General features: G+C 39.7%; 1 protein-coding gene across 2 annotated transcripts; it reads right to left on the reverse strand.

The window, feature by feature from the left end:
* Nucleotides 1-3,208: 3,208 nt before the first annotated feature.
* NDUFAF4 (NADH:ubiquinone oxidoreductase complex assembly factor 4) lies at nucleotides 3,209-8,638 on the reverse strand. Of its 2 annotated transcripts, none has more exons than XM_026122121.2 (3): nucleotides 8,448-8,638; nucleotides 7,654-7,751; nucleotides 3,209-5,409 (listed from the first exon to the last, which is right to left on the reverse strand). In XM_026122121.2, exons 1-3 carry the CDS (start codon nucleotides 8,572-8,574, stop codon nucleotides 5,113-5,115), a joined length of 522 nt encoding a protein of 173 aa, XP_025977906.2. In that variant the 5' UTR covers nucleotides 8,575-8,638; the 3' UTR covers nucleotides 3,209-5,112. The 2 variants fall into 2 exon arrangements, with proteins under 2 accessions (XP_025977906.2, XP_064364877.1); XM_064508807.1 differs by lacking the exon at nucleotides 8,448-8,638 and adding an exon at nucleotides 8,049-8,143.
* Between the last annotated feature and the right edge of the window lie 12,107 nt (nucleotides 8,639-20,745).

A 20,745-nucleotide genomic window follows, 5' to 3' on the forward strand; every position in this document is an offset into this window, starting at 1 on the left:
TTAAGTTCTCTTACTGGCAGCAGACACATTAAACCTCATTGCACGATGCAGAAGCACATGGCTCCCTCAACACCCCCTCCTCCATTATGTTACAGGATATATGCTGCTGTTACCTGCTGCTGTCATCTGTAAATCTAAGTCTTCATTTCATAGTTTGTCTAGGAGAAACTAATGAAGTAATGTTAATTTTCTAGGAGAAATTAACACACATTTTTCCAAATCTGTCCAAGACAGCTTTTGGATATTAGTCCTCAGAAGATAATCAATTAGACAAGATTTAATGCCTTGGGAATTCTTCCCCATCTTTGGTTAACTAGAAGGCATGTTTCTTGGACCCAAATGGCACTTGCAATCTCTTAAATCAGTTTCCTCCTGTGCCTCCCAGTCCTAATAGAGTCTATATTGACATGGGCTGAAAAGCTTATTCACCCTTGGGGAGTTGGGAGGATGGCTCTCTACTGCAAAAGGTTTCTCTGGAAGCCTTCAGTAGAAAACACTTTGCACTGATAACAACATAATGGTATCTAAACCATTAAAGGTTACAGTATTCATTAGATTCATAGATTGCTGACAACATATTTAATAACATCAGGCACTTACATAGTGTTTTGATCATTGATAACATGTCAGTCTGTGTAGAACTTTCCCACTCTTGACTTCCAGTCTCAAATGCCTAAATCCATTTGCACCTGAAATTCACCCACACTGAACAACTGGACCTCTTGTGCTGTGAATTCAACACTGGTGCCACATATGAACAACCAGAAAACTCCCATTTAAAAAGAGACTCCACAACAGAGTCACAAAACATTTAGTTTCATGAAACTTCAAACATGAAAGTATGATGCTTATATGGAAAAAGCCTATACCACTGCCTCTTTAAACTTTTAAGTTTTAATCCTATTTTGTGACTGCTTGGGGTTTGACTCCATTTTTTTCAACACACATAAGACATTCCCTTTGTGAGTGTAGTGCATCCCTCTAATACATAAACATCATTTTCCCTCCTCCTTGCATAACAAGAGGCAACTTAAAAGATGAGTTCTCCATGTCAGAAGACTACAGAAAGATTGCTTTTTGTACAGCAGTTCTCTCTGACTATACTGCTCAGAAAACAGAGCTAAACCTCCTTCCTGCCTTACAGATCTGATCCTGCTATCCTGGCATCAGACAGCTACTATTAATATATGATAAGGCAGCACAAGATTACTTAACCATATTCAAAAAGACCAACTTTTGAAAATGTATGAAAAACTACATCTTCTTTGAAAGTCTCTCCTATTCGTAAGTTCTACGGAACAAAACCCAGTCCCTTCATCTTTATCTCAGCAGAGGTGCTATTCCTTCTAGAATTCAAGATATAGCTCTGTAGAAATAAAACAGGTCATTGATACTGTAAGGCCAGAATATAACTAGCCTTTCCATGTGGGCTAGTAAAGAGCCAGGAGAACAGCTGCATCAAGTTTTCATAGAAACAGCAAAGATGAATGGTTGGAGAAGACTGTGAATATAGAATACTCCACTACTTGTAGAAACAATACAAGAGCACACTCCTCTTCATTATAGAATGAGGCTAAAGGAACAGACATAGTGAAGTGACTGTCTCAGAAAATGCAGATGATGAAAAAGACAATGTATTTTTAAAAAGTTCTATCCCAGAAATAGAATACTTACTGGAACTTCCTTGTGGATATTCAACTCTATGCCTCACTGAAAACATAACCCTCATTTCCAAATGATACTACAGCCCATACGGTCTACCCATATCAATTCCCATATCAGGCCCTAGCTTCATTCAGTGACAGACCTTACCAAATACTTTGGAAAATTCGTGCAATAATCCTATATATTAATAAGTTTGTTAACTCTGTGTCATTCAGACAAGAAATGAAACAACTTCCTCACAGGCTCACAAAAACAAATAGCTACTACACCTTCTACATTATTTCAGTAAGAACAATGCAGTTTGAATGGTGCAAGTTGTCCAGTACCAAATGTAACAATTCCATACAGTGGCAAAAAATATCTGAACCAAATCTGACATACTACATAACAAGGAAACATGAAAAATTCTCCATACAAGATTCCCAGAGGCCTGTATTGCAGTCTCCCGCAAATTTCCCATAATTACCTCTTCAAAATGTTTACTTGAAGAGCAACTTTTTCTTCAGCTGACAGTCTAACAGCCATGGGAAAGAGACATGGACAGAACAAAATTAAAATTGCAGAGGAAAATACAATTTATAAATAGAAGAATACCAGTATCAAACCCGAAAACTGGTAAGCAGGAAAGACAATTGATGGGGAAAGAGTCCCTTAAGTAAGAAGAAAAAGGAATGAAGTAAACAGTTCCAGGAAAGAAATGAATAGCAGTAAGAACAGTCTTGTTCCAAACATCAGCCTTAAAGACACTGTTATTTTAAAGATGCACAGTTGTTATAAATACACACAGGTACCCATTTGCACATGGACTAAGTCCACACCTGCCAAGGACCTTCTGGATGGCTATGGCTGGTAGCCTACATAAGACAAGATGGTAGTGGCAGTTGAGAGCACTTGATCAGGAACAGGCTTTCCTGCCAGAGGAAGGAGAAAAGATTCATGTTTGTGGATGTTCTGTGAGCTTTGGGCAAACGAAATATTCCATGTCTGAAAATAAACTGAAAGCCAAACATCCAGACTATGAGATAACTTGGACATATACCCGATACCATCAGCAATGCCTTCCTAATGCTGGCTTGACATTTCCCAGCAAGTGAGGCAGGTGACCAGCACTGCCTGACAGCACACTTGGTTTTGTCTCATTTTCCTGTCTTGAACACATTGTGCTGAAGAAGCTCCCTTATTCCCGAGGAACCTTCTGGGCCCCTGGGAATTCACATGCTTCCAGGGAGATGGATCTCTGCACCATCTCTGTACTGTGGGATCTGCTTGCTTCCCCACCATAGACAACATATCCTGAAGATGAGATCCTGCCTCAAGAAACAGGGGTAGCTTTGCAATAATCTCATTCATGGCAAGGATTTTGTCCTGAAGGTATGCTGCTGAGCATCAAGTGTCCAAACGTACGTGCCTATCAAAGAGTATGTGACATACTATTTTTTTTCTCAATGTCTCCAGGGATTTTCTGCATGAAACGGGGTAGTGCAATGGTTTAGGCACACTGCCATAGTTCACAAAGACAGACAAAAAGAGCCAAAATACGTACTGAGTGAGCCAGGAGAAATGGTAAGTTGTTTACTGCTGACGGATTGTGAAGCAAGGTTTTAATTAACTCTACCAAATATCCAGGCAAAAAATCATTTTTAAAGAAGGTAATCATAGAGCTTCCAAAAATAAACACGTATCTATCAAATGCATTCCACAGTTGTTCTTTCTGAACTTTACCTTAAATACCACAGTTGAACAGTAGTCAAACATAAAAGTACTTGTTGCAATGTTCTATAAAACAGAATGCTTTCTGGAAAAATCTTTATGTGATACACAGCCCTGAGGTAATATGCATTAGTTTCAGAGTACAGCTCTGTCCCCAGCAAGACTTACAAGAACAGTGACAAGCCTATCACCTGTCACCCATCCACACATCTGCAGAAAAAATTAGAATTTTTACACAGTGCACTTAGGTGGCTATGTCATCTTTCACTAATGTATAGTCAAAAATAAATCAAGCAAAACCACACTGTGGTACACTATACCATAAATACCTTGTTTCATCTCAGTCAGACAGAGGAACTTGCTCTGAAATAGCAAAGTTGGTGTTCTTCTTCATAGCACATTTACCAGAGTCAGGAATCTAAGGGCTGTCAGAAAAGTTCTTAAAAGAAAGTTACACTGTAGGCCTGGTACTGACTTCTACCCTTTTAATATATTTAGCTTCTTAAGTGAAGTGTATTAGAAATGTCAGCATCTCACAAAATTAAGTTTTTGGAAAAAAAAGGGAAAAAAAGGGAATCATAACACATTTCTAAATATAAATTGACATGGTTTTCTCTCCCCTTTATGTATTTTAGCTAGAAAACATGAATCAGTTTTCACCACAGTGAGTATTTTTTTAATCATCAGTGCAAAACTCCTTCCCTATTTACACATACCTGAATAGTTTAAGTATCCACCTGAATAGTTTAAGCATCCAAAAGGTTATAAACCACTTCACAGCTTGTAACATCCTTTACTAAAAATTGAAAAGGACAGTGTTCAATTTCAGGATTGTAGCATATTGACAATTTACCCTCACTGAACATGAGTTGATCTAAGCTCACATTTGGGTATAGCAGACAAGACCTCCATGAGGAAAACAGGGCTGTTAAAACAAGACAGGTAGCAGTTTACAGATCTATCAGTGGATCCAACTATTAGATCCTGTTAATTATGATATAAGCCTGTACTGCAGGTGACAGATACAGCTACAAGAGACTCAGATGCTACAAGATCCCTTCACTCTTTACAAATTCACGGACTGACAGACAGTATCTGGGAAAGTACAGATGTTAAAGCTAAATCAGAACACAGTGGAGGAAGAGGAGCTACCATCAGCCATTCCTGTTCCAGCATCACAAAGAGGTCTTCGTGCGTTCATCTTCATTCTAAGTTTTTTATACAGCTGAATTTTTCAAGTCCTTCCATCATTATCCTTCTTTGCAAATTATAAATACTATTCCATTTTTATACATAAGAAATATAATAATATTGTTATATATACATCTTGACAGCAAGTCCTTGAATATGGACCATAACACGAAACTACAAAGCTAGTACACACAGAGCATTGATTTAGCTGAAGGCCAGGAATTCTCTCCATTAAGAGAGGCTACCCATTTTAATGAAAGTTCTAACTAGAACTTACATATTTTAAGTGAACCTGTGCATATGACAGCTTGTCACATGATTCTCTGATTATCTCATTAATACAACTTAACAGTTATATTCTGGTTTACAAACTGCCTCCAATAGCTGCATTTAGCTGAAGCCAGAATAGAATTGCCCGAAAACATCTTATTTGTATAAGAAGGCAGCCTTGTTGGATGACATGTTAGTAATTCTTTTCAGACAACAAATATATTCAGAGTAAAATTAAGACACCAGTGAGATCACACAAGCTTTTGGTAATTATTTTTATGTCGGTTTTATAGCTTTTCTGCCTTCAGTAGGAAATTCCTGCACAGCAAAAGGAATGAAGAATTCCAGAAGAGAGGTGACCTCCTTCAGTTCCAGACTGTATTCCTCTGCTATTTTCTCTGCAGTCCACATATGAGGATGAAGTTTGTGATTATTGAGAAGCGTCAGAGCCTCCACAATGGAAATTTTGCCTTTGGGAACCTTCTTAACATCTAGAGCCTCCAAATGACCTAGTTTTGTAAGTCTCTTTTCCTCCTGTTTGCATGGAAGATGTTCACCACCTTGATCTTTTACCTAATTGTGGGAAGGAAAACAAAAGGAGCTTAACAGCAGTTCTGTTTACTATGCAAACTGTAACAGCTAAGTTGTTTTCCTAAATATGTCTTTTCCCAATTTTCACAGGATTAAAAAAAGGATGCTTTGGCTGCTGCACTTCCTGATACCACTAAAATTATAGTCAGTTATTGCACAGTCATTCTACATATGGGGCCAAATCTTCACCGAGACTCAGAAAAGCCAAACATCCATTAAACACTAGATAGTGTACATACTAAACAGCCCTACATATGTCACACTGCGGATTTTGGTAGTCAAACATAAATATAGGTGATATAATAATTGGTACTGATTCATGGTGGGGGCATCATATTACAAATTGGTATTCTTCTTCCAGTACCATTGGAGCCCCTTTCATATATTCTCTCTCTCCTTCCCTTTCTTTCACATTTACATCTTAGTTTTGCAACTAAAAGACATCGCTTCTTTTGCTCTGCTTAGAGCACAAGCTTTGTTGGACAAAAAAAAGCTATTTTGTAGCTCCATATGCAGTTTGATTCCCATGATTACTGCAGTGCTCAGACATCCAAAGTCTCTTGTCCCAAGTCCTTTCACATTTCCTTTTCCAAGTAATTTTCAAACCAGCTCTGCCTTCCCTGTATTGCTTTTTACTAGGACTTTACCAGTGAATGACACTGCAGAAAAGATACAGTGAAAAACTTTAAGCTCAAGGAACACTACTTTTAAAGTTATCATAGTCCACAGACACTGATTAGCCCAGAAACTCCATATTAACCCATAAGCTAAGAAGATTCTACAGCATCCATGCTGTTTCTAAATTACAGAAAACATTTGATAATATGTTACTAACTTTCCCTTCCCTAAGCTATCCTAAAATAATGTTGAGGTGACAAACAATTCTTAACGTCTTAATAAAATGAGCCAGCTCTAGATATCTGCTACTTCAAGATTGAGAGTATGTTTTTCTCCTTAATACAGACAGACATTCAGAATATAATATGTATGTATACATACACATGCAAGGCATTCAGAGTAGTATCAGGAAAGGAAGGAATAAGCTGTTGGATGAAGTTTTGCCAATAAGCCTCAGTGCTAACACATTTATCATCCTAACAATTTTAAGCAGACACATTAGAGGAGCAGGTCTTGCAAGCATATCAGCAACCTCAGACTACGCTCTCAAACTTAGTCGAACACTAAGAGATCTATTCTGCTTTTGGCTTTTCTTCAAATCTCTCTTAACAGCCTGACAAATGGAAGCATTTAAAGGTACCAAAATTTGACCAAAGACACTGAAATCTTTAGGACTTCAAGGTTAGAGTCTTAATATCTTTTATGAAAATAATGGATAGAGATTACTTGGATTCTTCAGGGAGAAACTGCAGAAATCCATTTGTATTTAAAGATGATTTTAGCCTTGAATGGAAGGCACTATAGAAGCGGTAAATCAGACAGACTTAAGAATTTTATGGCTGGATGATCATGTAACTTTTATTACCACATGAAGAAGCTGAAATAAAATGGTCCAGTAATGCAACAAGTAAAAAGCACAAGACATAGCATGACAAAGTGGAAGAGAGGAGACTGAACCCCAGCCTATGTATTACTGGAAGGGGTATGCCTTGCCTTCCAGGTGAAAGACTGCAGCCATTAGTGATGAGAAAATTGATCAAAGTACAATCCCAAAGGTTATACGGAAAAACTTAACTACAGCACGACCTCAGTCACATAAGGAAAAGGCTCTGCGTAGTATGACATGAACATTTTAGTGGAGTTTTTTAACTACTGATGCTAATACCTTTGCCTCTACCACATTCATGCTTTTATATTAGTCCCAGTCTCCTTCCTTCTAGCAAGTCTATGAGAGATCTCTGGCAAAATCTTGTGCATTTTTCCAAAAGACTGGCCAATTACCCTTCTGCTTCTGAGGAAGCAGAAGTGCTAACTTAGGTGAAAAAAAAAAGTCACTGTGAGGTTAAAAAGAAAGACTATGTGTAAGCATTTAAAAGGTTACATTACCAGAATCTGTCACATGTTCAAGACCACCCAGGGTCAAACACAGTCAGTGCTGCTAACATATGGAAGAGCAATGAAAATATGTTTTATCTATAAAAAAGCAGCAGTTTTTAGGCACTAATAGAGCATTTTTCTTGAAAAATCTGCCCATGAGGTAGAATTTGTACTGAGTTTGAAAACCACAAAGCTAATGCTCGTATGCCTCCTACAGCGAGACATACTCACCTGCACAGGTGGATCTCTAGACTCAACATAAACATCTTTCAAGAAAGTGAGGAGCCTATCATCCTTTCTGTAAATTTCTTCTTGTATTTCTGGACAATCTAAAGGCAGAGAAGAGAATTTAAAATTAAAAAAAAGAAAGAAGATCCGAGTCACAAAATCGCTTCATTTTCGTTACTTCTATCAGCCTAATCCCTTCCCCAGAGCCATCACACAACCCTCAATCTACTCAGTGTTTCCCAGGAAGACTTCAGTTCTGCATTAGTTCTAACATTAACAGCACGGTTTTACACTGAGAAACAGGGGTGCTGCCATACCCGCTAACGCTAAACAACGCAACAAAACCCCACTTATTTGTAACCCGTGCGACAGCGTCCCTTCGCTCCAGACACACGCACTAGTCGCTAGTGGCCTGCGAAGCAGACACGCCATTAACGCCAGTCGCGAAACGAGCGCGCAGGGCAGCCGGGTAACGGCCAACACCGGCCGTTGGCCGCGCGGCACCGCCCCGCCCCGGCCGCCCCTAGCAACCGCCCCAGCAACCGCCCCGCCCAGCCGCCGCCGCCAGCAGCGGCTCCCAGCGTGCCCCGCGCGCGGCCGCCTCACTTTCAATGTCACCCACCGGCGGGCCCGGCTCCCACTGCCGCCGGCGAGCCGCGCGCTGCCTGCCCGCCATCGCCGCGCGCGCCCCCAGCGCCTCGCCAACGTGGTCCCCCTCCCCGAAGCCGCAGCACGGCTCTGCCCCGCGGGTCGCTGCCCTCCCGCTCCCCCGCGCTGCCCTGCCGGCGGGGACTCACCAGCCAGCGCGTCCAGCCGCGCGGTGGGGTGGCGCGGCGCGGGCTTGGGCTTCTCCTTGCTGATCTCGCGGCGGGCGCGGCTCTCCACGTTGAAGGTGCGGAACACGCGACTCACCCGCGCCCCCATCGCTGCTGCCGCCGCCCGCGCCGCGCCTGCGCAGCCCAGCCGCAGCGGCCGGGGGCGGGGTGAAGCGATGTGCGCCGGCCGCGCGTGCGCACAGGGGTCGGCTCGGCGCCGCGGCACGGCAGCCGCGGAACTTGTTAGTGGTGGCTCGTGGCCCGTTGCAGAAGGTGTGCTTTTCCTTGGGTGCTTGGCGTGTGCGTTGTTGTACTCGTGTTCTCAAAATCTCCACTGCTCTTCTGAAAGAAAGATGTTCTCCCGTTGCTGCAAGAATGGAGATACGTTACTGTTGTTTTGAAGAGAATTTTTTTTCTCAAAAACTCCTATTTGTGGATGAAAGTGCCGTTTTAAGGGCCTCATGCAACAGTAACATGTATCTTACAGACCTCTTCCAGCTGTTTGGGAGAACATTTTCCTGTTTTAAGCATTCACGGACATGTCTGGTGTAATTCAGTGGGCTTTATTGTGCAGCTTATATTCCTGGTGTACATAAGAGTTTGGGCTTTTTTTTTTTTTTTTTTTTTTTTTTTAAATACCTTGATTACCAAAACTTAAAGCGAATATTCAGCGTAAGGAGAACCAATGCCGTGTGATTGCTGTTGGGGTAAAGTTGGGAATAGCCTCAAGGTGGCAGGCTAGTCTAGGGTTTCCATACTCAGCGTTTTATTCATTGATGCAGCTTTGTCAGCGTTTTGATACAAGACATACGAATTGGTGTTTTATAGATGATTTTTAGATATGCTGCTTCGTGATTATATTCACTTAATTTATAAGCAGGGTTACAACCAGTGCACATCACAAACCTCAAGAGAACTGTTAGGAAAGCGTAGTGTAAGCCAGACAGTGAAAATCGTGATCAGGCAAATACATCTGCACCAACAAGCTGTAGTTTATGATCTAAAGGCTTATGAAAGGACTGAGTGGCCCTGATAGCAAGACTAAGAGGGCCATTCAATGTATAAAACATTATCTGCATCTTCTCTTGTTTTTCACATTTTAGCCTGCAAATATACAGTTCATCATGTGACACCACATATACTGCTGGACGATGAATCCTCTTGTAGGAAGGATGTTATCTCAACTTTCTTTTCCAACAGTTATCAACTAGTATGCCAGTTTAAAATATCTTACCATGTTTTTTCTCTTTGCAGCCTTTTTACTTTAATAATGATAACATGGAAGGATGTTGTTTAAGGATGTTGTTCGTCTTACTATTATTCTGTCATTAATATGAAGAGCATTTCCTTGTAGACACGTAATTGCTTTATTCGGTGACAGAAAATTAATTTTCTGGACCGATATAATCTAGAATGTATACCCTACATGGCAATTCAGAGAACAATTCCTTTGTATCGTTCGGGGTTTGTGGGCTATGCTATGTTATTCAGCTATAGCCTTGATTAGGGTGTAACCTTTCAGCTGTCTCTGATCAGAGGCCCTGATTTCTAAGAAAATTGCTAAACTGTGAAAAGACCTGTGAGAAAGTACTTAATCTTGAGCCATGTAAGATAAGAAAGGTAAAATTGCAGACAGAGAGGCAGAGCCAGCAGCTTAAAGATTCAAGAGGAAGAATATAAGAATGAAAAAATATAAAATTCCGAGAGAGAAAAGAGGAGTCAGAAACAGTAAGAGTACGGATTAGTGTTCCAAGAAGCAACGGAGGCTGACCCTTCGCCATCTGACTGATGACTGCCTGGTCAACACAGACTGACAGGGTAGCTTACCAAAGGGGGTAAGCATATTACTGGCTTGTTAATCCTAGCTGTTGTGTGATTTGGCCAATACATAATTGCTTTATACTTTTAAGTCATGTATATCCTGTTTGCAGACTCTCTTCGTGCATGGTAATAGTTGCCCGAATCAAGTGACTAACAGAGTGAGTGTTATGGAGGATAGTGAAGAGATCCAGTGTCTCTCTATGCTCTTTTCTAGGAGGAAAAGGCCTATTTTCTGGCCTTGCATTCATCTAGCTTTGTTATTGCTGTGTGCAGGCAAAACTTGGATGTCTGTTAGTGTTAGTAGTAGCGTTATTAGTAATAACAGTGATGATGTGGTAGCTAGTAAGACTACAGTGTGCTTGAATACTGCATAATGAATGACAGTTTTTGCTTAAAGGAAATTCAAAAGACAAAGCAGGTGGATGAGGAAAACAAACAGATCCACAAACGTAAGGAGAGCAAGGCAGCATAAGCATGATCTGTGCCTTCTTAGAGAGTCCTGAAGGGGCAATTTTTTCACTTCCGTGCTTGGAAGACTCTCGCTGTCTGTAGGAGAAGGATGGAAACATCTCTTTAAATTCTGCTCTCTGTTTATAAACTCGCCTTATAACCAGCCTGATTGTATTTTAGGCATTGTATATGTGCTAATAATAGGAACGTGGAAGCTGCTGTAAGATTTTATATCTCGAATCAGGCTGGTGGCATGTCTAATTAAATATCAGTAGTCAATTAGTGGCTGACTTTACCTATGTTCTGAAGCAAGGGGTTTGATATTTTTGTAATGGTTAGCCTATCCAGTATTGTTGTGGTAAATGTAATGGTAAAATTCACATGGATGCCTTTTCTTGGTGGTCGTAAATCTTTGATGTGTACTTTAGCGTTTCTCTAAGACACATTCTTGCTCTTCTGTATGTGGATGCGTGCCCCCTTCAAAAGCTAAGAATTGCTGGCTTCTAGGATCAAACTCAGCACAGAGATTCTGTCTCCGTAAAGCCTGAATGTGACTAACACTGCTGTAATATTTACTGACAGCAAAATAAATTCACCAGAAGGCAGTCAGTTAAAAATAAAGAGTGATGTCATTCTCTGCCTGTCTCTTCCTATCACTGAGGATGGCACAAAGCTGTTCTTTTTTTGTATAAGGAAGGATCAGAAGTGCAAGATTTTATTCTGAAGTTAAAATCTTTCATCTTTCATTTAGACTGTAGCAGGCAGAAGAACTGAGATTTTAAAAAATTGTTTGATCATTCAGCATTTTGTCAATGTAACCGTATTGATATTAAGTAGCAGTAACCAGGATCCAGGGATCTTTTTCTCTGTCACATATCTGCAAGTGTATTTTTTTAAAAACTGAATGTATAGTTCCTCAAAGCATAAAAATTGTGTGTATTCAGCTTCTACACTGTTATAAATGCATTTTTCTTGAACCAGGAACCTAATTTTTTCCAGGGAATTTAAAAACAAAACAAAACACAGGAACAACACAGAATATCCAACTTGGTTCATTTATACCAGCAACCTGTTGTCAACAGTGGAAAGTGTCAAACATTTCAGAAAAAAATACTGGAAGTGGCATCATATATATGTGCCATAGGCTGCCATGTTGGATCTCCTCTTAATCCTCTTCCACCTCCATGGGAGAAATTTCTAAAACTGTTGTGCACCTGGAGAATAAGAATACATTTGCAAACATTCTTTAAGCCTTTCTTTCAGTTTTTCTTGCCAGTTCTGATTTTGTGTTGTGGGACTTTTTGTGTTTGTTTTTCATTCTTGACTAATTCCATAGCTGAATGGAAGATGGGTCCAAAATTAATTTTGGTGATTAAGTAGCATCAAAAAAGGCTGACTGATCTATTGCAAATTCCCTTTATGTAAGGGAGCAGTGGAATGTCTGGCTTTTAACTTGTTTTATTGTGAGATGTTGCCAAGGTCTTTCTGCTTTCTTTACTGCTCAGAAAAGCAGGAATCGGAGTATTAGTCCAGATGAGCAGGTAATCTCAGTGAAATAAGAATCTTTTTTAGTAATGCATGCTGAATTTGACAGTTTTTGAGAAGAGGCAGGTGAGGTTTACTACATGATTTATAGTCTTGAAAAGTTCCAGAGGTTAAGGCAGAGGAAAATTTGAAACACTTATACTGTAGTGGCATAGTTTAATATTTGATTCTCTCCATGCTTTCTACCACTGACACTATTTTTCTCTTCTCATATTTATTTTCCCGATTGTTCATAAATTATGGGAATCTGTGGGGATACTGTGTAGCAAATTCATGTATAATTAGGGTTAAGGGAATTCAGCTGTCTTTCCTGATTACTGGTTTTCCATTAAATACAATGAGAGCATTGATCCATTTGCTCCCTATCTCATCAGCAGTAAGAAGAGCCAGAGAGCATAGCATTAGCAAGAATTAATTATGACCCAAGCAATGACGACTGTCTTGTGACTTTGCAAAGATGCACTCAAGAAAGAGGGATTTGAGGTCGCTGTTACCTTTAAGTGATTTCTGGTTGTTCTGTTGTTTGTTACTGAGCTTCACCTGCTCCATCTTTCACTGGCTCCAGAAGTATCTACAAATATACAGAAGACTTTTGCCTGATTCCAGGCTATGACCAGAGTGTAAACACTTGCATCTTTTTAAGGCTAGGCGTCTGCAGTGCTTTATTTAAAAGCATGAGTTTCTGTCAGTCCTTCACTGGGATGAAGTTTATGAAGGGTGCAAGCCCACATTTACAGGCCCACATCAGTAATGTCTGGACACCTTACTAGTTCCTTGTAACACTGATTTCAAGATGTTACATATGCATTCTCCTGGTTGACTGTGGCCTGGTATAACTGACATCATCTTTCGTAATTTTCCTAGCTGATTGTTGTAATCTCAATTAGCAGGTTACTTGGAAATGCACAGTAGGAGCCAGCATATTTGATAATGAGACAGCCTGGTACTGGAATTAATTACTTACAGCAATTAGAGATGTGCATTTTGCTATGCTTTTCAGGGAGAGATAACATGATCTTCACAGGGTTCAGTTCCACATACTCTGTTCTCAGTGGCAGTATCGCTTTAGAGTACTGCTGCCCTTTTTCTTTCCTTTAGCCCTTGCATCATGTCATCACTCATGCCGGAGCAAGGATGCAGGAACCGTTCAGGGTGAACAACATCAGGTAGTTGATCTGATTTAATAAAAACAAAAGTCCTGTAATTTTTCTAAGGCGTATCAGGTATTGGTGGTTTGACTGCTCCCACAAAAAACTACGAGCAAAACAGGAGGAGAAACAAGGGAGAGAAGAGGTGTATAAATACCTTAAACTGCTATTGCTGCCAGGTTTTGTTTGTTTTTGTGAAATAGACCACCTAGATCATATCATTTCATTTCAGCAGTCACCCCAGCCCAAATGAGGAGGAATTGAACCAGAGGTCAAAAAAACCCAGTGTAGGCTGGGAGGTGGGCTGGCTTTGCTGACACACTGGAATTCCCAAGACAAATATCATCCCTTCGGGTCTGTCAAAAATGGGAGTGAATGTGCATCCACTTGAAAGATAAGAATTGTGTTAGCTATAGGAGAGTTTTTGTATTATGATGACAAATTGTTGCAGAGACCATTGTACACATACAAACTGCATATTGTTAAGTACAGTAACCACAACCATCTTGCTGGATTAAATACGTATAAATTGATGTATCTTTAGACTTTCAAGTTCTGTTCTTTGGGGTTCTTGTTATTCAGCTTGCTGAGCAAGCCCAGATAATTCCCCATTCTCCAGTAAAATTTCCTATACCAAGGCAAGATTTCTGTCAAAGAGAACGGCAATTTCTTTTAGATGCTTTGATATCGTAAAACATAGTCTACCTAGTTTTCGCTTGACACATCCCTTCCACATGGTGGGCTGGTTTAGCTTTATAGTGTATCAAATAATACTGTCTTCTCTTTATGTTCTGTGGCTGTTGTAAGTTAGTACCCATGCAACAATTTCCATAAATACCAATTCTGGTTTTAGGAAGTGTTTTAATCGAGTTTAAAGGATCAGTTTACTTTTACAAATATAATAAAATACATCCGAAGACCAGTGTTCCTTTGTAAACAGCAGGTTTAGTACAACTTCCACCAATTCCATGGAGTTTGCTCTGTATTGTACTATCACCTGGAGAGGGGACTAAAGTGACTAGTGTTGGGACTGAGGTAAATTATGTGACTGAATGACCAGTAAGCTGAAGGGACTGAGGCGACTGAAGTGCATTGGGTGACCTACATATCCAATATAACTGAGACCTCTTCTTTGAAGTGTAGCAAAAAAAAGATGCGCATAGAAGTCCTTACTTTCTACCCCCTGGTCAGTCAGTCAGCAGAGCTGCTGGTCAGTCAGGCATGTAAGTAGGCTATTTACACAGCAATCTGACTACTGAACTATATATGTATCAATGAATTAAATTAGGCATTTTGAATATGCCAATAACAAAAATGTCTGAGCTGTGATAATGACAGTGATTAGGAATGTTGGGTCCTGCAGGGATTTAGTGATTACCTCTTTAGGAGTGCCTTTATACGCAAAAGCATTGAGAACACTGATCTCCCAAAACACTAGTCCTTTTGGAAGATTTATGTCTTCAATCTAACATTGCTGAATAGGGAGAAAAGGAAGAGGGGAATGAAGAAGATTTGACTTTATCCACAGAGAACTGTGAGCAATGGGAAGAGGCAATTCCTTCCTTCTTGTGAAAAATACAGTCTTTTCTCCAGAACTTCTCCTAGCTTCTGAGGAATGGAAGAAGCTCCATTTGCTTCCTTTCGTGCTTTCCATTCGGCTTCTCCACTCAAGAGACTGAGAGCCCAGGCAGAAGGAGCTCTCTTCTTGCCAGGCTGAAAATCAGGAGGTTGTTGCAGCACTGAGCCTCAGAGAAGGATTGTATACAGTATGCACTGTGCAGGCTTTCTAATAGTTTAATGATTTAAAGGAAAAATACATGCTTTTTAGGATTTGTTCAAATCGTCTTTCTATTTTTCTGAATGTTTCTTTTACACACAGTTGTAGTAACTTAGCAAAGAGGCATTAAATAGGTTCATGTCCTAAAAGCGGATCTTTGGCAGAATCTTCTTCAAAGATATACCCTTTATCCTTCAGAGAAAGCAAACTTTTTTTGAGAAAAAAGTACTGCAGAGACTACCGTAGAACTGTTACCCTGAGTCACTGTTTACTTTTAAGTATATGACATTACTCTGTCCGAAACACTGAGATGAAACCTAAATACCAGTGCCGATCTGTATGTATCTAATTCCTTTCTTTCATAAAGACTGAACATGCTCTTCCAACAACTCTAGAAAAAAGTCCACATATCCTTGATATCATCCAGTTTGTGCTGAAAATAGCCCAGTTTCCAGCACATGCCTTATGTGGTATAACTCTTTATTCAACAAGAGAAGAGGTTCAGACTTCCAGTATAGGTATAGGCTATAAAAACAAAGAGGACTAAAAATATTATGTTAGGCAATATGCTCTACTGCAAAGAATGGCCATGGGAGCATGGCTGCAATTTACCTAGGGCTGACTCTATGCAGTAACAGTAGTTATGATTTTACTGCATTGTTGCTGCAGTAACAACATTATGGCACAAAAACAGCTGGTATACTGAACCTATTCACCATCTGTCCCTTGGAATAATAAATAAGTTTCTTTCATGAAATATAACAGGTAAACATAGATATTTCTTGGAAAATGCTATTCTATTATAATAGCAATATAATAGCATTATAATAGTATAATTCTATTATAATATAGTATTTTTCCTTCCTAAACGGATATTCTTATTTTCTCAACATGCTTTTAATTTGAGATCATGCATATATGTTTATACATGTGTGATACATTTTGTGTACAGAACTTTCCAACTTAGTCCTATTAACTCTGGGGTGATGTATCCTGGGATTGCCTTTGCAAGCTTTTGTAAATGGCTGCAGAACCATTTTTATTTATTTATTTCATTTACACTTTAATTGCGGCATCTGCAAATTCTATATTTGGAAGCACAGTTTTTATGAAAGTTGAAGTCTGTTTTATCTGCCTATTTGAAGGCATTTTTTTTTTTTTTGCAAAGCAGGAAAACCAAGATAATACTAGTGAACACTTCTAAAACTATTTACATGAGGTTACCTATTATTTACATATGCATACATCTTGCATCAACCTCTGTTTTCTACACAGTCATTCAGTTTGCTTTCTTCAGAGTGTTTGTGCATCTTCACTACAAATGGTTGAGGATATCATAAATCATCATATTTGGTGATTCATTTGAGTAAAAAAGACAGAAGGAAAGCATCACAGGCTAGAATCTGCCACTGTTACTGGGTGCTGAAGAAGTCTGCTTTTCAGTCCCTCAGTTCTGCTGTTTTTGGCAGTTAAGGAGTGGAGGAGTACTGAATAGCAGATATGCCTTCCATCAATGCATAGATTATAAGTGGGGAATGGTATAAACTGTTGCTGCTTCCAGGTGTAGATTGACCAACTCCACCTATCCAGTGAAGTAGCTCCATAGGAGTTAGTTCTAGTTAGTTAAGAAACTGGAGAGGTTATGGCACAGTTTAGTAGGTCAGAATACAACACCGGCTTGATCGGTGTTACTCTGGGTAATAAGCAGTGTTTGAGTCCATGTCCCATACCCATTTTTTCAAGATCTCCAGTAGCTAAAATCTACCTGGCACTTGGGAAGGATGTTTTGCAAAGTTTCAGGGAGTACTCTACTGAAATTGTGCACCCTTCTGTACTGCTCTCCTAAGCCATTTCTACTAATTTCTAGTCTTCTTTCTGAGAAGCAGATGAGTCTATATGAATGATAGAAGAGGCTTTTGTTAAGGAATGCTGCAGGACTGCAGAGCAAAGGAAATGTGACCATAAGGTTACAACCTTTAAAAGCCTTGAAGTAAAGCAGAAGGTGTAACATTGTATTACCAGAAGATAAGTTATATTAATAAGTATATTAAGTATATATTAATTTAGCCTTTAGTCCAAAAAACAAATGACAAACCTCATCTAACTTTTCTAAGATACACAGCCTCCAGTAAGATTACAATGTTCAAGCCTAGCTGATTCAAGCGTAAATTTTTTTGGTTTTATAATTATATTCATTTTTCTCTGTATTTTAAGTAATAACTGTTTAGGGGCTGACCATAAACTAGTAAAAGCTAATATTAAAAAATCCTATTGACTTCAGTAACGGTTATACAGGACAGGATAAATAGGAATGAAGCATAATGGCAGAAAGAATCTAAGGCTATAGACAAAAGTCTACATTTGAAATGGAACAAAAATTCTCAACTTGAGGTTTGGTCCAATGAGAGTCAGAAAGAACACTCCCCAGAAGGATACTCTCATAGCTATCTACTGCTCTCTGCTATAGGGGTTTTTTGTTTGTTTCTTTTACATCTTACTCTAAACATCTTGTGCAAGCCATTATTAGAAGCACTGTTCAAGACTACCCAGACAGCTAGTCTGATTCATATCGCTGATTCATGGGAAAGTAGACTTACTCTTCATTTGCTTCATTTGCCGTGCTTGCTTCATCTGCCATAAAAGGTGATGCTGTATTTGACTTAGGAATAAAACAATATTGATTACTGCAACAAATTGAAGATTAAGATTTAAACCTCCAGCTCTAACTTACTTTATGAAAGCAGACTTACTGAGACTCCTTGAAGGCAGAGAGTTCCTTCTTTATGTAAGATATTTTTAAGGTCAAGCCTTTAAGCTACCAAACTTCCCTATATATAGTAATATAATGCAGAACCAGTGTTCTCGAGCATCAGAGCAAGAATTCTATAGAAATTAACATACTTTCAGGCTAGAAAATTAATGCTAAAAATGGTGGGAATTTCTTAGTTGATCAATGATTTGTCATTGTGACTCATGTAGTTCAACTATGGGATCAAGGAATTTAATTATCTGCAGAAGGCTATAACAATGAGTGATAACAAACGATACATTTCACATAAGCAAGACTCCTAGAACCTGTTTCCAATAGGTCACTGGCAAAAAATCCCTCTGAGTGCTTTTGTATGGGAGGAGGCCCCAGCATCTAATCGCTGCCTTGAGATGAGATTCCCTACTGTACCTCTAAGTAGCAGAGCCCAGGACTCGGCCCGTGGGCTGCAGAGACTTTAAATAACTCAATAAACTGAGTTAGTCCAGGAGGACTGTCTTTTGATGGGCTGCCTGAATGACAGCAGCCTTACTTCTTCTTTCCAGAACTACTGCCAGGGTCTCTTCAACAGTTTGTGACATGAGCCAGCTTCACCCTGGTATAAAATCTCGTCCAAGACTCTGGAGGGCAGTTAGTGGCAGTTTCCTCTCTTTGCAGCATAGGGAAATCCCACCTCACACACCACCAATAACTTTCAGATTTCTGCAAGTTGTTACTGCACTCTTTTACCCTTTGTTCAGACATCAGAGAGAGCATGAGAAATTGTTACTTGTTTTTACTCTCTTAATCAGTGTGGAAAATATGAGTGATCTTATAATGGTTAATTGCCATGGTGATACAGTGCTTTCTTCTTTTTCCTGCCCCATCCAGTGGTGTTACACCTTGGGCAGGGGAGGAAGAAGCAGTCTGTTCACACTGGAAAAAAAAGAATGGTCATCTCACAGAATGGATTCTCCCTCTCCCTCTGCCTCTTCCCGTTTCCCCCTCTCTCCCTCCCTTCCAGTGCTGAAATTTGGAGTATCAGTGATCTCCACAGGCAGATTACAGAGTACTCTGCATGGATATTCTCCCAAAATTACCTTTCTGTAGTCCAGATTACAGCAGATACTAGTAAGAAAGCAAGATTTTTTTCTTTTATGAGGAATAGATGATGTTGAGCATTTCCATTTTTTCCTGTTGTTTCATAGGTATTTTAAGGTCTTCCATTATTTCCTAGGGCTGGTTAGAGAATGGAGTGAAAAGTAACATTGCAATTTTTAAAACAGTTGCTGTACATTTTACTAAAATTCAGTCATTTTTCACATGTATTCTTTCTTTCTGAGGCATAATTTTTTTTTTGTAGTGCAGTGTATGTGTTGAAAATACAGAGATTAAAAACTAAGTTACCACGTTTACAGCTATCTGAAAAATAGGGAAAAATGTGAAAGTGGATTCCCTGTTTCCTAATAATGGTTAAATTCTGAAAAGCTTAAACCAGCCATATATTCTTTCCAATTTAGCATTTTATTAATAAAATACCTGCCAGAGATGATCATGCTTATGTTTTCTTTATTTATCCCGTAGACTGGGAATTGAATGGCAACAATATTTATTTTAATGCTAGAGCTTTAGCTAGTATTTCAGATTTTACAGGTTGTTCCCACTGGCAGAACAGCCTGATGATGGCTTCAGCTACTTTTTTGAAAAAGTTTTGCTCATTTGTGTCTTGTTCCTTTCAAGAAATATAGGCACAGCCCAATTTTTCTGAACACAGCAGGGAATAGGAAATAGTTTCCATTCTCACAGATTCAGGTCCCCAACAGACAGCATTCACACACACACCATCATATGCTTTTGTTGCTTTTAGAGAGAGGAGGGCCTCCTGTCACAAGCCAAATGTTTCATATAACAACTTCCATAAACTGTCTCCCTCCCTGCTGCTTTTCGTCTGTGTCTCTCAGAAGTACGGAGTTACCCCTCAGACAAATCCCCACCCTGCCGGCTTCAGACCACATTGTTTGGTTTCCACTCCAGCCTTGTCATTCTCGTCAATGATTTGAGCGATTACTTCCATTGCTTCGGGGGGAGGGGAGAGTACTTCATTGCAGCTGGAATGGAAGTAGGATATCACTCCTACTAACCTGAAATAGGATTTAGACTTTCTAGATCAGAGACACATCTCTTAGATGCATTCTACCTTTTATCATCTCTTGTGTTGTTACAACTTGCTATTTATTTGAGCAGAAAATATGCACAAGGTGCCTGGCTCCCAGAGTGGAATCCACCACCCTGAAATCACGTTCATGCATCTTTCGGTGTGCTTAACAGGAACAATTTCGGGCTGTGATCTAATCGTGCACTGTCTCTAAAGGAGAGTCCCTCTTCTGCTACTAGCCACCCCTCAATCCCCTTGCAGTAGGGCCTATCAGGCTGCATGGTAAGCCAACTCAACTCCCTGCCCCTGCAGAAAACCATTCACTGTTTTTTTGTTTTTTTTTTTAATCAACGTTTTCTGCCTGAAAACCTGAGTCAGCTTGTAATGGGGTTATTTATCCTACCAAATCAAATAGGTCAAGGAGCTTTCTGTGGCCCTCAGGCCAGTTAGCACACAGAACCTGCATCCATACAGATAAACCTCTGTTACTACCTCTGTTCATAGTGTTACATATTGTCCCACAGCTGTTACTGCAGTCACATTCAGATGCTGTTAGTAACTGTGTGAGCATGCCTCTGCTTCAGTACAAGTTCAGTCAGATTAGCCTAAAAATTTAAGATTTAACAGCACCGCCGTAT

Source organism: Dromaius novaehollandiae, chromosome 3 (assembly GCF_036370855.1).
Source record: "Dromaius novaehollandiae isolate bDroNov1 chromosome 3, bDroNov1.hap1, whole genome shotgun sequence".
NCBI lineage: Eukaryota > Metazoa > Chordata > Aves > Casuariiformes > Dromaiidae > Dromaius > Dromaius novaehollandiae.

What these genes read in the sequence shown, in the direction of transcription:
- NDUFAF4 (XM_026122121.2), bottom strand. Translation starts at nt 8,574, where the DNA reads ATGGGGGCGCGGGTGAGTCGCGTGTTCCGCACCTTCAACGTGGAGAGC. An exon ending in GCGGCTGGACGCGCTGGCTG is followed by an intron (nt 7,752 to 8,447) that starts GTGAGTCCCCGC and finishes CTCTGCCTTTAG; the next exon opens with ATTGTCCAGAAATACAAGAA. An exon ending in CTAGAGATCCACCTGTGCAG is followed by an intron (nt 5,410 to 7,653) that starts GTGAGTATGTCT and finishes TCCCACAATTAG; the next exon opens with GTAAAAGATCAAGGTGGTGA.